Genomic DNA, 10,794 nt, shown 5'->3' on the forward strand with positions numbered 1-10,794 from the left:
TCAAGAGGAGTAGTGAATCAGTGGGAATCCGTAAGAATAAAGAAGAAGACTTTTTCCTACGCTGATAATTCCATTTGATTTTTGCTGATTTGGTCCTCTATAAGATCATATTATTGATATTGTATTTTCTTGTAAGCTATAACAAATTTTAATTTACATTTTTTTATTGATAAATATCTAATACAATGATAATAAACAAGGATGTAAGTCGTAATAAATAAAAATTCCTTTTATTGCGAGCATTTCTCGGACTTACAGAACAACTCAATAGCTAGATAGGTACAACACTGTTAAGGATTATTGTTCCTGTACGATAATATAAAGTGAATACAAACACACTGGTTTGTATTCACTGTAACATCAACTTAGATTTTACTTTTTGGGAAATAATGCACATTCTGGCTTTTTATAACATGTCATAAGAGTTGTCTTTAGCAATTTATATTTATCAAATTAAGAGTTTAAAGAATAACAGTTTCATGGTTTCATAACAAGTGAAAGCCACTTTTAGTTTTTTAGCTCTCATGAATATTTGATATTTCTTGCTTATTCCCTTCCTCTGGACTTCTACAAAATGGTTATAAGATCTAGAATATAAGAAGTCACACAGGATAGCTTGAATGTAATGTTCACATTCCTTAAAAGCTTATTAGTCATTATTGACAGAATCCAATTTGAGTAGAAGTGTTTGTCAAGATTGTACATCTAATTTGTAGTTCAATCAAATGTAGAGTTTACAAACTTTGAAATATTTAAAAATGAACAGATTTGCACTTTTATTTATACTGACTTACTATTAGTATTTCACTTGCTTTCAGACTTAAAAATTCAAAATGCCTGTTGCGGGAGATGAAGGTTACGAGAAAATGGTGATCTGTCCTTACGATAAGGCCCATGAGATCAGGCGTGGACGGATGCAATTCCACTTGGATAAATGTCGGAAAAACTTTCCCAACACTGATATGATTCGGTGTCCATTCAACAGTACCCATCTGATTCCAAAGGTTGAACAGGAAGTAAGTATTTTGTACGTGATTAAATCTTTTACGTTGTAATTTAAATACCTGAGTGGTAAGTTCGGAAGTAACCTACGTAAAAAGTTAATTTCTAGTGGCAAAGTCGGGGGATTGGGTATTTTCAACCAAATATCACATTATTTGCAATTATCGCAATTTGATTTATTAAAAAGATGTGAAACCCATAAATATTTATACCATTGATGTTGGTACTTGCCTACTGCAGTTTTTAATATTTTGTAAAATCTTAAATTTGTTATAAACACATTAATTGTTCAATGTTTGTTAATATTTTTCTACAAACTACAATCATGGTGGCCACCAATTACTGAAAATAATCCTTGTTCATCAAGTATTTATTCGGGAATAAAAATTTATGAGTACATGCAGTTGGTATTATTGTAAAGAACATCTAAAAATCATTCATCTGTTGATTAAACCTGCAAATATTTTTTTATTAAACCTAAAGTAATAAATTTTAAAAACCGGTTTCAGTTCCAATTGGCAGAAGTTACCATGCCTGGTGAAGTATTATTTATATTTCGTGTATATCCGGTACGTATTACTTAAATGAACTGTGGATTTAAGAAAAAAAAAAAATTATATAAAGCTCAGTCACATCATATATATGTATAGAGATTAATCTAGCACGCTAAATCGTTAACCTTTATATCAAAATATTATTTATTATATTCCAATAAAGCAATGAATTTGTTAATGTAGCCTACCCACGTGTAATAGTTAACTTGCATTGAGGAAATGTTATAGTTCCACACCAAAGAGGAGTGTGACAGCAGGACTAACTGGGACCGCAGCAACTTTGAGGTCGGAGATGTCAACTGTCCTGTCAAGGACTTGGTCTCAGTAAATGCTGTATCCGTTCCGGACGCGGACGAAAACTGGGATAATGTAAGTTTTGATACAACCTTAACCTAAAACATGGTCACTGTTTACTTCATTACATGCCATTCTTTTTTAGTTGACTCTCTTAACACTAATTGCTACATCATTTCCACCAATGTAAAGGCACTTATTAAATTTTACACTCAGCTTTCAAAGCCCATCTTCATAGACACGATACAGTAAGATCAACAGGACAAGAGGATACCCCATGTCACCATGACTCTGAGAATCTGTTGTGACATCTCTGAAATCTAAACAACCTAGGCTTTTGGTAAACCTTAAGACATCCCTAGAAGATTGAAGTTTAACCTTAGCAGAAAACCTTAGTTTTAGAAATGTACCGGTAATCGCTTTGTAGTCATAAATGGAGTGTATGGCAGTCTTCCTTGACTTCCTGCAGAATCGATATATGTCCAACTCAGAGGTACCTTTCTTAAACAGGTGGTAGTTAAATAGGAAATGTCCAGTCAACAGACTAGAGAACCATCTCATGTTCACTGAGTCCAAGAGAGCTTTGCTGCCAATTGATAAAGGATGTATGACAGCTTTCGCTAGTTTTAGATCTTTGTGGCTTTTCGAACAGAGAGAAGTGTCTGCAGCCACTGATTTCATAACGGCATTTCTGACTTTACTCTTTACTTTACTTAGCCAAGCCACAAAGGGATTCTGTGCCTATGTGACACGGGATAGCTCCAGCTCTCTCAACTTCATAGGTCTGCCACCTGATTTGAAAACCACATCGAGTCATTTTCAATGTATTGTGGCATTGGCCACTCAGGTGCTTCTTTAAGTGCAGAAACAAGTGATAGCTACTATATGCTAGATTAGGACTGTAACGAGGATGAGCATGTTGTTCCTATTCAAATGATACTTGAAGTTGCTACTGCTTCAAGCAGTGGTTGCTCTCCTTACCAGCAGAAATATCTGTAGTAGAACCTCATCTTGGGTTTGAAGTTTGTTTTTGACGATGGAAGGATTGTGAAGGAAACGTAGTGTTACTGATAGTATTGTGTCACTGAACGATGGTAAATGTCCGAAAAAAAATCCTGGTTTCTTCTCATCTTGGAGGTTTGAGGTCCAAGATGGTCGAGAGGTGTTCCACTAATTTCACCATTTCTCTTTACATAACGTAGCTAAGGTAGGAAGGGTTAATTCAATTTGAATGTAGAGTTTAGCTCCAGTTCACCTCGTTTTTTATTGCAGCATCTGTTATCAATTGTGCACCTAATGAGAATACCACTTCACCTATTTGTAGGTGTCCCTGATGTCGAAACGATGTAAAGGTTTGTTTTGAGTTTCTTCGTCGCCGACTTCTTTGATCTCTTCAGACGAACATGACTCCAAATTCCAGGAGTCAAGTCTGAGACACCGTCAGATACCAGACGCTGCAAGAAAAAGGAGGGTGAACTGGGGCCAAACTCAACATTTCTATACTATTCAAAATATTTTGAAGTTATTTAATTTCAGTTATTTAATGTTGATATCCCTTATATAAGTTTTAAAATGTTTTATTTTCTTCAACATTAATATGTAAATTGAATACCATGTAGAAATCTAGAGTTTTTATCGACTACTAAAATTTGATGAAATAGCAGATAGTCTGAATGATGTTTCTTTGTTTTGTTTTCCAGTATGAGTCACCGGTATCTGTGTTGTCTGTCATAAAAGATCAAGCAGCTAATAAGGAGATATTCAGGCTCAAGCAGTGTGAGAGCAAAGCAAAACGCAAAAACTTCCGGAAGCAGGAGAAGGAACGACATGAAATTTTGAAAAACGGTGGCACATTGGAACCTGATGATGAAACTGCCTCCTTTGTAACAGCTCATTCAACTTTATCAGTAAGCCTTTAAGATCTCTAGCCAGTTTTTCATTCATAAGGTTAAAAAATGCTGAGTCTTAAAAATTTTACTTTTTCCATGAGTCACACTTTTTTGATTCCACAGACTTTTGTTTCAATATTCTAAAAAAATGTCCCTCTTGTTTTTAGAAGAGTAATCATAACAGTTAAAAAACAAATCAGTTATGTCATTTTGCAGATCTTAGATATTGCACTATGTATCATTTGTTTTGTTAAAACGTTTTAAGAACAAAAAAGTAATTACATAAACATATTTTTTTATTTAAAAATTGTTCCATTTAATTGATACTGAAGACGCTAACTCTTAAACTAATCTAACAATCATGTCCTTTCTAGAGTTTAAAGTACATGATTGTTGTTAGACCAAATTAAAAGTTAGCATCTTCGGTTGGGACAATTTTTAGACGATTTGCATTTTTAGTAGTCTAATAGAGAACTAGAAGCCAAAGATGGCATTATACCTTGCAGAGGTACATATGTAACATGTAGAGGCTAGTAAAATAATGAGTGGTGCCAACTCATTCACTGTGATTAATAATATTATTTACTAGTTTAGATTTGTACATTATATACAGGGTGTTTCAGACCACTCATCTGCAATCCCCTGTGGTTAAACAGTTGCAGTTAAATCTCATTAGGCAAAAGATGAGGGTCACAGGTTCAAATCTTGGAAAATTTCTAAGAGTAAGATATAAGATAGGTCCTGTGGTACATCAATTTAAAGGTCTTTGAACGTTGATCAGTTTTTAAAAAAAAGTTTTTGAAATGATAATTTAAGTCTTGTCCAAATGGCAGGATTTAAAAAGAAAATTTTTTATTATTGGACTTGAAATTAAGAGTGTCAATCTTTGTTTTGGACAAAGCGTAAGGTTTCGAATGGTATGACCGTTTTTGCAAGTTCTTCTTACAGCATCAACATTTTTTACATTCTAAAAATTGTGCAACCCTGTGACAAAAATTTTAAAATAGGAACATAGGTTGTGTTGCACTTGAATCTGTGACCCTCATTTTCAGGTACGCCCTGTATTTTTTACATTTATGAATTCACTAGCTGTTTCCCGCGGCTTCGCACGCGTCTCTTAAGCTTTGCCCGTATATTTCTTTGCCTTCAAATAGTGTTTGGCTATTTAATATACGTAACTGTGTCGTAATTGCAGTTTATAATGTGCAGGCGCTTTGATAACTTTTATATCTTGCAGTACAGCCTGGTGGTGAGTTACATCAATGGGCATTGCATATAAACCTTCTACATAGAAAAATACAAATAAATACAAATTTTCATAGTGATCGGTCCAATAGTTTCTGAGTCTATAAAGGACAAACACACAAACATTCATTTTTATATATTACTAGCGGGCCCGGCGCGCTTTGCTGCGCATTTCAATAATTTTTTGCAAAAGTTGCCCGCGGCTTCGCACGCAATTTCCCGTTGAAAACAGTACACTATATTCACTTATTCTTTTTCTATCACATTCTAAACATTGCTGAGATAATTGATAGTCGTTCCATCGTGAGCCTCTTGGGCGTATTATGAAGGTATGTACCATATTCCTGCCTCTATCTAGCTGTTACCCACGGCTTCGCACGCAAATCTTAAGAACCGAAGTCCTTATATTACTTAGTAAATTTTTTTTTTTTACTATAATAAATTTTAGATTAAATTAGTTATATCTCCGATGCCACGATTGAGCTTGCTTTGTTGTCTCGATCGAGAGAGAATATGTACACACGGAGTTTTGAGAACCATACTTCTGTCAAAAAAAACAACTAAGGTTGATTTTATAACATTCTTTATATTTGTAGCCAACGTAAGATAGTAATTATGATATCTGCATTACTCTTCTGATCAAGCATGAGCATGGTTTATATTAAATAAATATTGCAGTTAAAGGTGAATTTTTACGTCAAATTTGAATTGTATTATCTGGATAGTAAAGTCTATGTTTAACAGTGATTGCAAAAACAGTTTAAACAAAATTTGTCGTTTCTCTTAAGCTTACTCTATGCTTTAAAACTATAAGTGTAATATATGTTTACAAAGAACAGCTGATTAAAAATTTGAAAAGACGTTAACATATGTTTGCTGCAATGCATTTCTTATGGGTATTTCTGTAACCAGTGGGGCGGAATCCTGAATCGGGAAAGGGATGGGCATAGCTTATAAACCTTCTCCGTGGAAAAATACATATACGTACAAATTTTCATCATGATCGGTCCAATAGTTCACGATTCCATAAAGGACAAACATACAAACATTCATTTTTATATATATAGATTATTGATCATTGGTGCAATCTGAATTTAAAATTAGGCAATGACGTCTTCTATGCAACCTGCATTACACTACTGATCAAGCACTTTACAATAAAAATTTTCTAAATTTTAAATGTAAACAAATGTTTCTGCCTCTTTGATGAACTTCAGCTGAAAGTATTAACAGCTGTTAAGTATCAGTTCGCTTTGTATTATGTGTCGTAGCGCAGTCTGTCGGATCCAATATAAAACACTCTAACATCAACAACGATTTATAATTAAAAAATTAATTAAATAAACTATTTAAATTGGACCAAATTTACTCTAGTATGTATGCCTATGTTACTTCCAGGAACGTGTAGAATCACTGTACAAAATTTCACGATGTTTCGTGCATTGGTTCCAGAGTTATAACGGAACATACAAACAAACATTCGCATTTATATATATAGATTATTACTAACAATCAAATTTTCAAAATAAACTAAAAAAACAAAATTAAATTGAATTTGCACCCTGTACAGACAAACCAAGAGCCCCTGCGCAAACCGTCTAAGCCAGTGATGCTCAAAGTGGAGACGCAGGATCCAGCTGCAGCTATGGCAGTTTTGAGCAACCAGTTTCGTACGCTTGACATGGACATGAAGACGCCCCAAAGTGCTCCTTCTGACATATCTTCTGTGTTCAATGAACCACCCTCAGCAGCCCCGTCCGTCTCAGATACTGCTTCTGTCTTCCAAAGATCTGTCAATTATGCCGCTGCGTCAGCTTCGCCACGGTCACCCACACATGCTACTCCTGCTCCATCGGCTCTCAGCCGTCCGTCCTCCGCTATATCCCACAGCAGCCGCCCGTCCACTGCTATGTCAATTGCAGCGTCTGTGAATAGAAGTAGGATGCCCCCACCGAGTGCCGATGGATTTTGCCAGATTCCTATCCCAGGCCTTGGCCGCGGCCGTCGCAATCAGCAATAGAAGCATCTATGAAGACTGTTTTTTTAATGAGCTTTAGGCGACGTTTTATTTCAGACTGATAAATTTGTGATAAAAGTTTACAAAAAGTAAGGAATTTCGGATACAAGAAAAGTTTAAATTTTAAGAATAAAGTCATATTTTTAACCCCCTCTGAATGCAGATGGATCTTGATATTTTTAAACTAGCATTAGGTACCGATTCTTTTCAAGCTGATAAATTGCTAATACAATTTGTTAGAAAAGTTTAGATTTTAAGAATTTTATTCAAACTCTTAAGACAAGAGTGCAGATAGATTTTGCCGGATTCTTATCTGAGGTCTTGTTTAAGACACTGATGTATTAAGGAACTTTAGGTGCTGTTTTATTTCCAGACTGATAAATTGCTGATGCAAGTTGTCAGACAAGTTAATATTTTAAGAACTGAAACCACGTTTTAATTCCTTTGTCAGATAAAAGATGGATTTTGTCAGATTCCTACTTCAGGAATTAGCCATAGCTGTTGGAATTACCAATAGAAGCACATTTCAAGATGTGATATTTTAATACAAAACATTAGGTAGTGTGTCTTTCCTGGCTGATAACTTGATAATACAAGTTCTCAGAAAAGTGTAGATGTTAAGGGTTCAAATTATACTTTTAACAATTTTCCTTAGAAATCTCAGTAAAAATACTGTTTTAGATTAGTAATCTCAGTTAAAAGGTTGATTGAAATTTTCTAAATAGGTTGTTGATATAGATTGTTAGCAAAGTGAATATTCTTATACTTAAAACAATATTATTAAACTTAGCCTTAAGAAATATTAGTTAAAAGATAATTTTAACATCAAATTTGTGTAAGTGCTTTTATTAAAATGATCAATATGTGTAGAAAGAAAATTCTTGTATGTCAATTTGTTTCCTGTTAATGTTCTCCTTACAAAAGGTATCCAAAAATAAATGTCTAATTTAGTAGGTTAGGTTTTTTCAAAGTACACATTAGTCTTTTTATGTTAAAACTTTTTTGTCAGTCATTTTACATTCATATGGTTACATTCAACGATACCGAAACAGATTTTAAAATACTGAAAACATAAATTTACATTCAAAATACATCCAGAGTTAACTGAAATCTAGCTAACATTCAAACTCAGTTTTGTATCAGGAATTTTTCTTGATACAAGGGAAATTGCTAATGAGTAGCCTGGTCGTCATGGATCAGTCAAATTTTAATAGCTAACTACACCATTGTAAGTTACCAATTGTGCATCACACAGTATTGTGTATTGTCTATTTTTCGCTTTTTATGCTTGCTGTTAAGAAATATGCAATTACTATTGATGCAGTGTTATATTCTAAAACATTTTCAGCGTCTCAATCATTGGTAAGTGAAAAACATCATGCATTGTTTGTCACCGGATACACAAATAAAATGGACAGTTTGGATACTTCTTGTAACTGCAGTCGTCGTGTGTTTCTTGTTCAATATTGTATGCCTCTTACTATCTACACATCTGTAACAATCCAAAATCCCTACTATCTACACATCTGTAACAATCCAAAATCCCTACTATCTACACATCTGTAACAATCCAAAATCCCCTACTATCTACACATCTGTAACAATCCAAAATCCCTAACTGATACTTATGTCCTAGGTGTTCTTTTATTTTCTATTTTATGGTGTGAGAATGTAAGCCAAAGTCAAATAACCAATAGGAATATAGCTTAATGGATGGAGTATCTACTTTACGGGAGTAAGACATTAGAATTTAGATTTATTACTTAAATACTGTGGATATCAGAGAGTTGGCACAGCAAAAGCAATACTAGACTAAACTGTGTAGAAAAGTGCTTAATTGTACGTTATATTTGGTCCAAATATGACCACAGGAAATTATATCGAATTGCTCTTATAGTGCCTTTGTGCCATCGGATAAGTACTTATAAGTCAATGGTTAGGTAAGAGAGTTATGGCGTGTTTTTATCAAAACTAGTGGCCTTTGTCCAACCCCGGTGTATTAGATGGATAAAATGAGTGTGCTTGTGCTGTGTAGTTTTGTTACTATCAAAGTCAGCTTATTTCAGTGTCATATAGACCACCCTACACAAATATTTACATTAACACAGGATTATAGATTATTGGATTCTCATTAATGTATTAGATATTCAAGTTCAGTAAGTGTCATAAAGCTACGGATGTTCTATCTTACAAAAGTGTATCAGAATCAAACTCTATAAATTAAAATATGAAAACAAATAATTTCTTACACTACGGTTATAATTTAAAAAAAAATTAATTAGTGAATACATTTCTCTAAATTTCTTCAATCCAAAATATCAAACGTGTGCTTGCTTGAGTGTGTGTAAGGGAGATAATTTGCAAAAAAACTTCCATAATTTTAAAGAATAAAAAATATTTTTTGAAATTTATAATTATAAATATATTTATTCATACAGGGTGTACTTTTTACCATTGGAGTAACTAAATAAGGGTTGTTTATTAAAATGGTGATAAAACTACACATGTATTCATGTGTATATAAAATTATATATATAGACAGGCGAAGACATTTTTGAGTCAGAAAATTATGTAAACGGCAATATTTGCGCTCTGCTGTGATGACATATAGTGATAATAAAAATTATGGTCATGTTTAATTTTACCATTAATATAGTATTATACATATTTTTATGTATGTTTGTTCTTATATTATTTATTATGTATATTTATCTATTATAAAATTGGAGCATTTATAACCGAATTAGGACTACTTGGTTACCACCACTGTCAACACATGTTGAAGGCGTTGGTAATAAAATAAAATTACTTTACTGTATTTTAGTATGTCGTTATGAATTAAACAATAACAAGAATTACATGAAAAATTTGCTTTTGCCATGTTGAAAAAAAGTGGATTTGAGGAAAACTTTTGTAGGAAAACTGTATCCCAGCTGTACAACACAAATTATTTTAGTGCTGCTATCAGAAACAAATGTGAAATTTAGTATTACTATTTTTGTTATTTTTATTACACACATAACCATGTAAATACGTTTTTTAGGATTAAGTGTTTAAACTCACATTATACTTACGCTTAATTTATACTGTGATTAAGTTGTATAGTCACAATGCTATATGTATTACCAAGTTTTTCCTGAATTATCACTACTATATATTATTCATATGTATTATTCATTTACCATTATATGGTGGTTTTTATATGGTTGGTTAGGTATGGTGGTTTGTTTGTCACTATTTTGTTAGTTTTTTCTCCAAATTCCCACTACTATATATTATTCATTGACCATTATATGTGGTGGTTTGTTCGTCTCTATTTTGTTTCTTGTTCCTTGTTAAAGAAAGACGTTTACAAAAGAATATTTTATAATGTTAAAAGAAGTAATTGTAACTTTTCTATTGGTTATATGAGAGTTTTTCAGTGACTGAACAAGAAAATCTTTTATGAAATAAAGCATTTTAATTATGAATGTGCTTTTCTTATCCCTTTACATTTGTAACTAATGTTTTGTTTCCTTATTCATAACGTTTTGTCAATTATTTGCAGGTTAAATAACTTAGGGCAAGTACATTTATACACACTCGTACCACCATTGTTCTTGATACTGCCCGCACATTGCCTTGGAGCATCGTTCACAAAAATACTTGGTCACCCGCCACTTCCTGAATGGGCAAAATCCACATTCCCTGAGTTCCTTGTTGCATAACTGAACTGTCATAACTTAAGATGGCTGCTATTGACAGCTTCAAAGAATGGGCCAAAAACGTATTGCAGGTGGCTCCAACTCATCGT

The 10,794-nt window shown here is 33.2% G+C and overlaps 1 protein-coding gene across 1 annotated transcript in view; it reads left to right on the forward strand.

Moving 5' to 3' along the window:
* Positions 1–10,471, forward strand: part of LOC124365760 — a 58,578-nt gene extending 48,107 nt beyond the window's left edge. The window contains exons 2-5 of the mRNA XM_046821763.1: positions 819–1,016; positions 1,785–1,925; positions 3,551–3,757; positions 6,555–10,471. Coding sequence (XP_046677719.1) covers positions 834–1,016; positions 1,785–1,925; positions 3,551–3,757; positions 6,555–7,004 — 981 coding nt within the window. The 5' untranslated portion in view covers positions 819–833 and the 3' untranslated portion in view covers positions 7,005–10,471. The remainder of the gene's footprint in view (positions 1–818; positions 1,017–1,784; positions 1,926–3,550; positions 3,758–6,554) is intronic.
* The last annotated feature ends 323 nt before the right edge of the window (positions 10,472–10,794 follow it).

Source organism: Homalodisca vitripennis, chromosome 7, assembly GCF_021130785.1.
Source record: "Homalodisca vitripennis isolate AUS2020 chromosome 7, UT_GWSS_2.1, whole genome shotgun sequence".
Classification (NCBI taxonomy): domain Eukaryota; kingdom Metazoa; phylum Arthropoda; class Insecta; order Hemiptera; family Cicadellidae; genus Homalodisca; species Homalodisca vitripennis.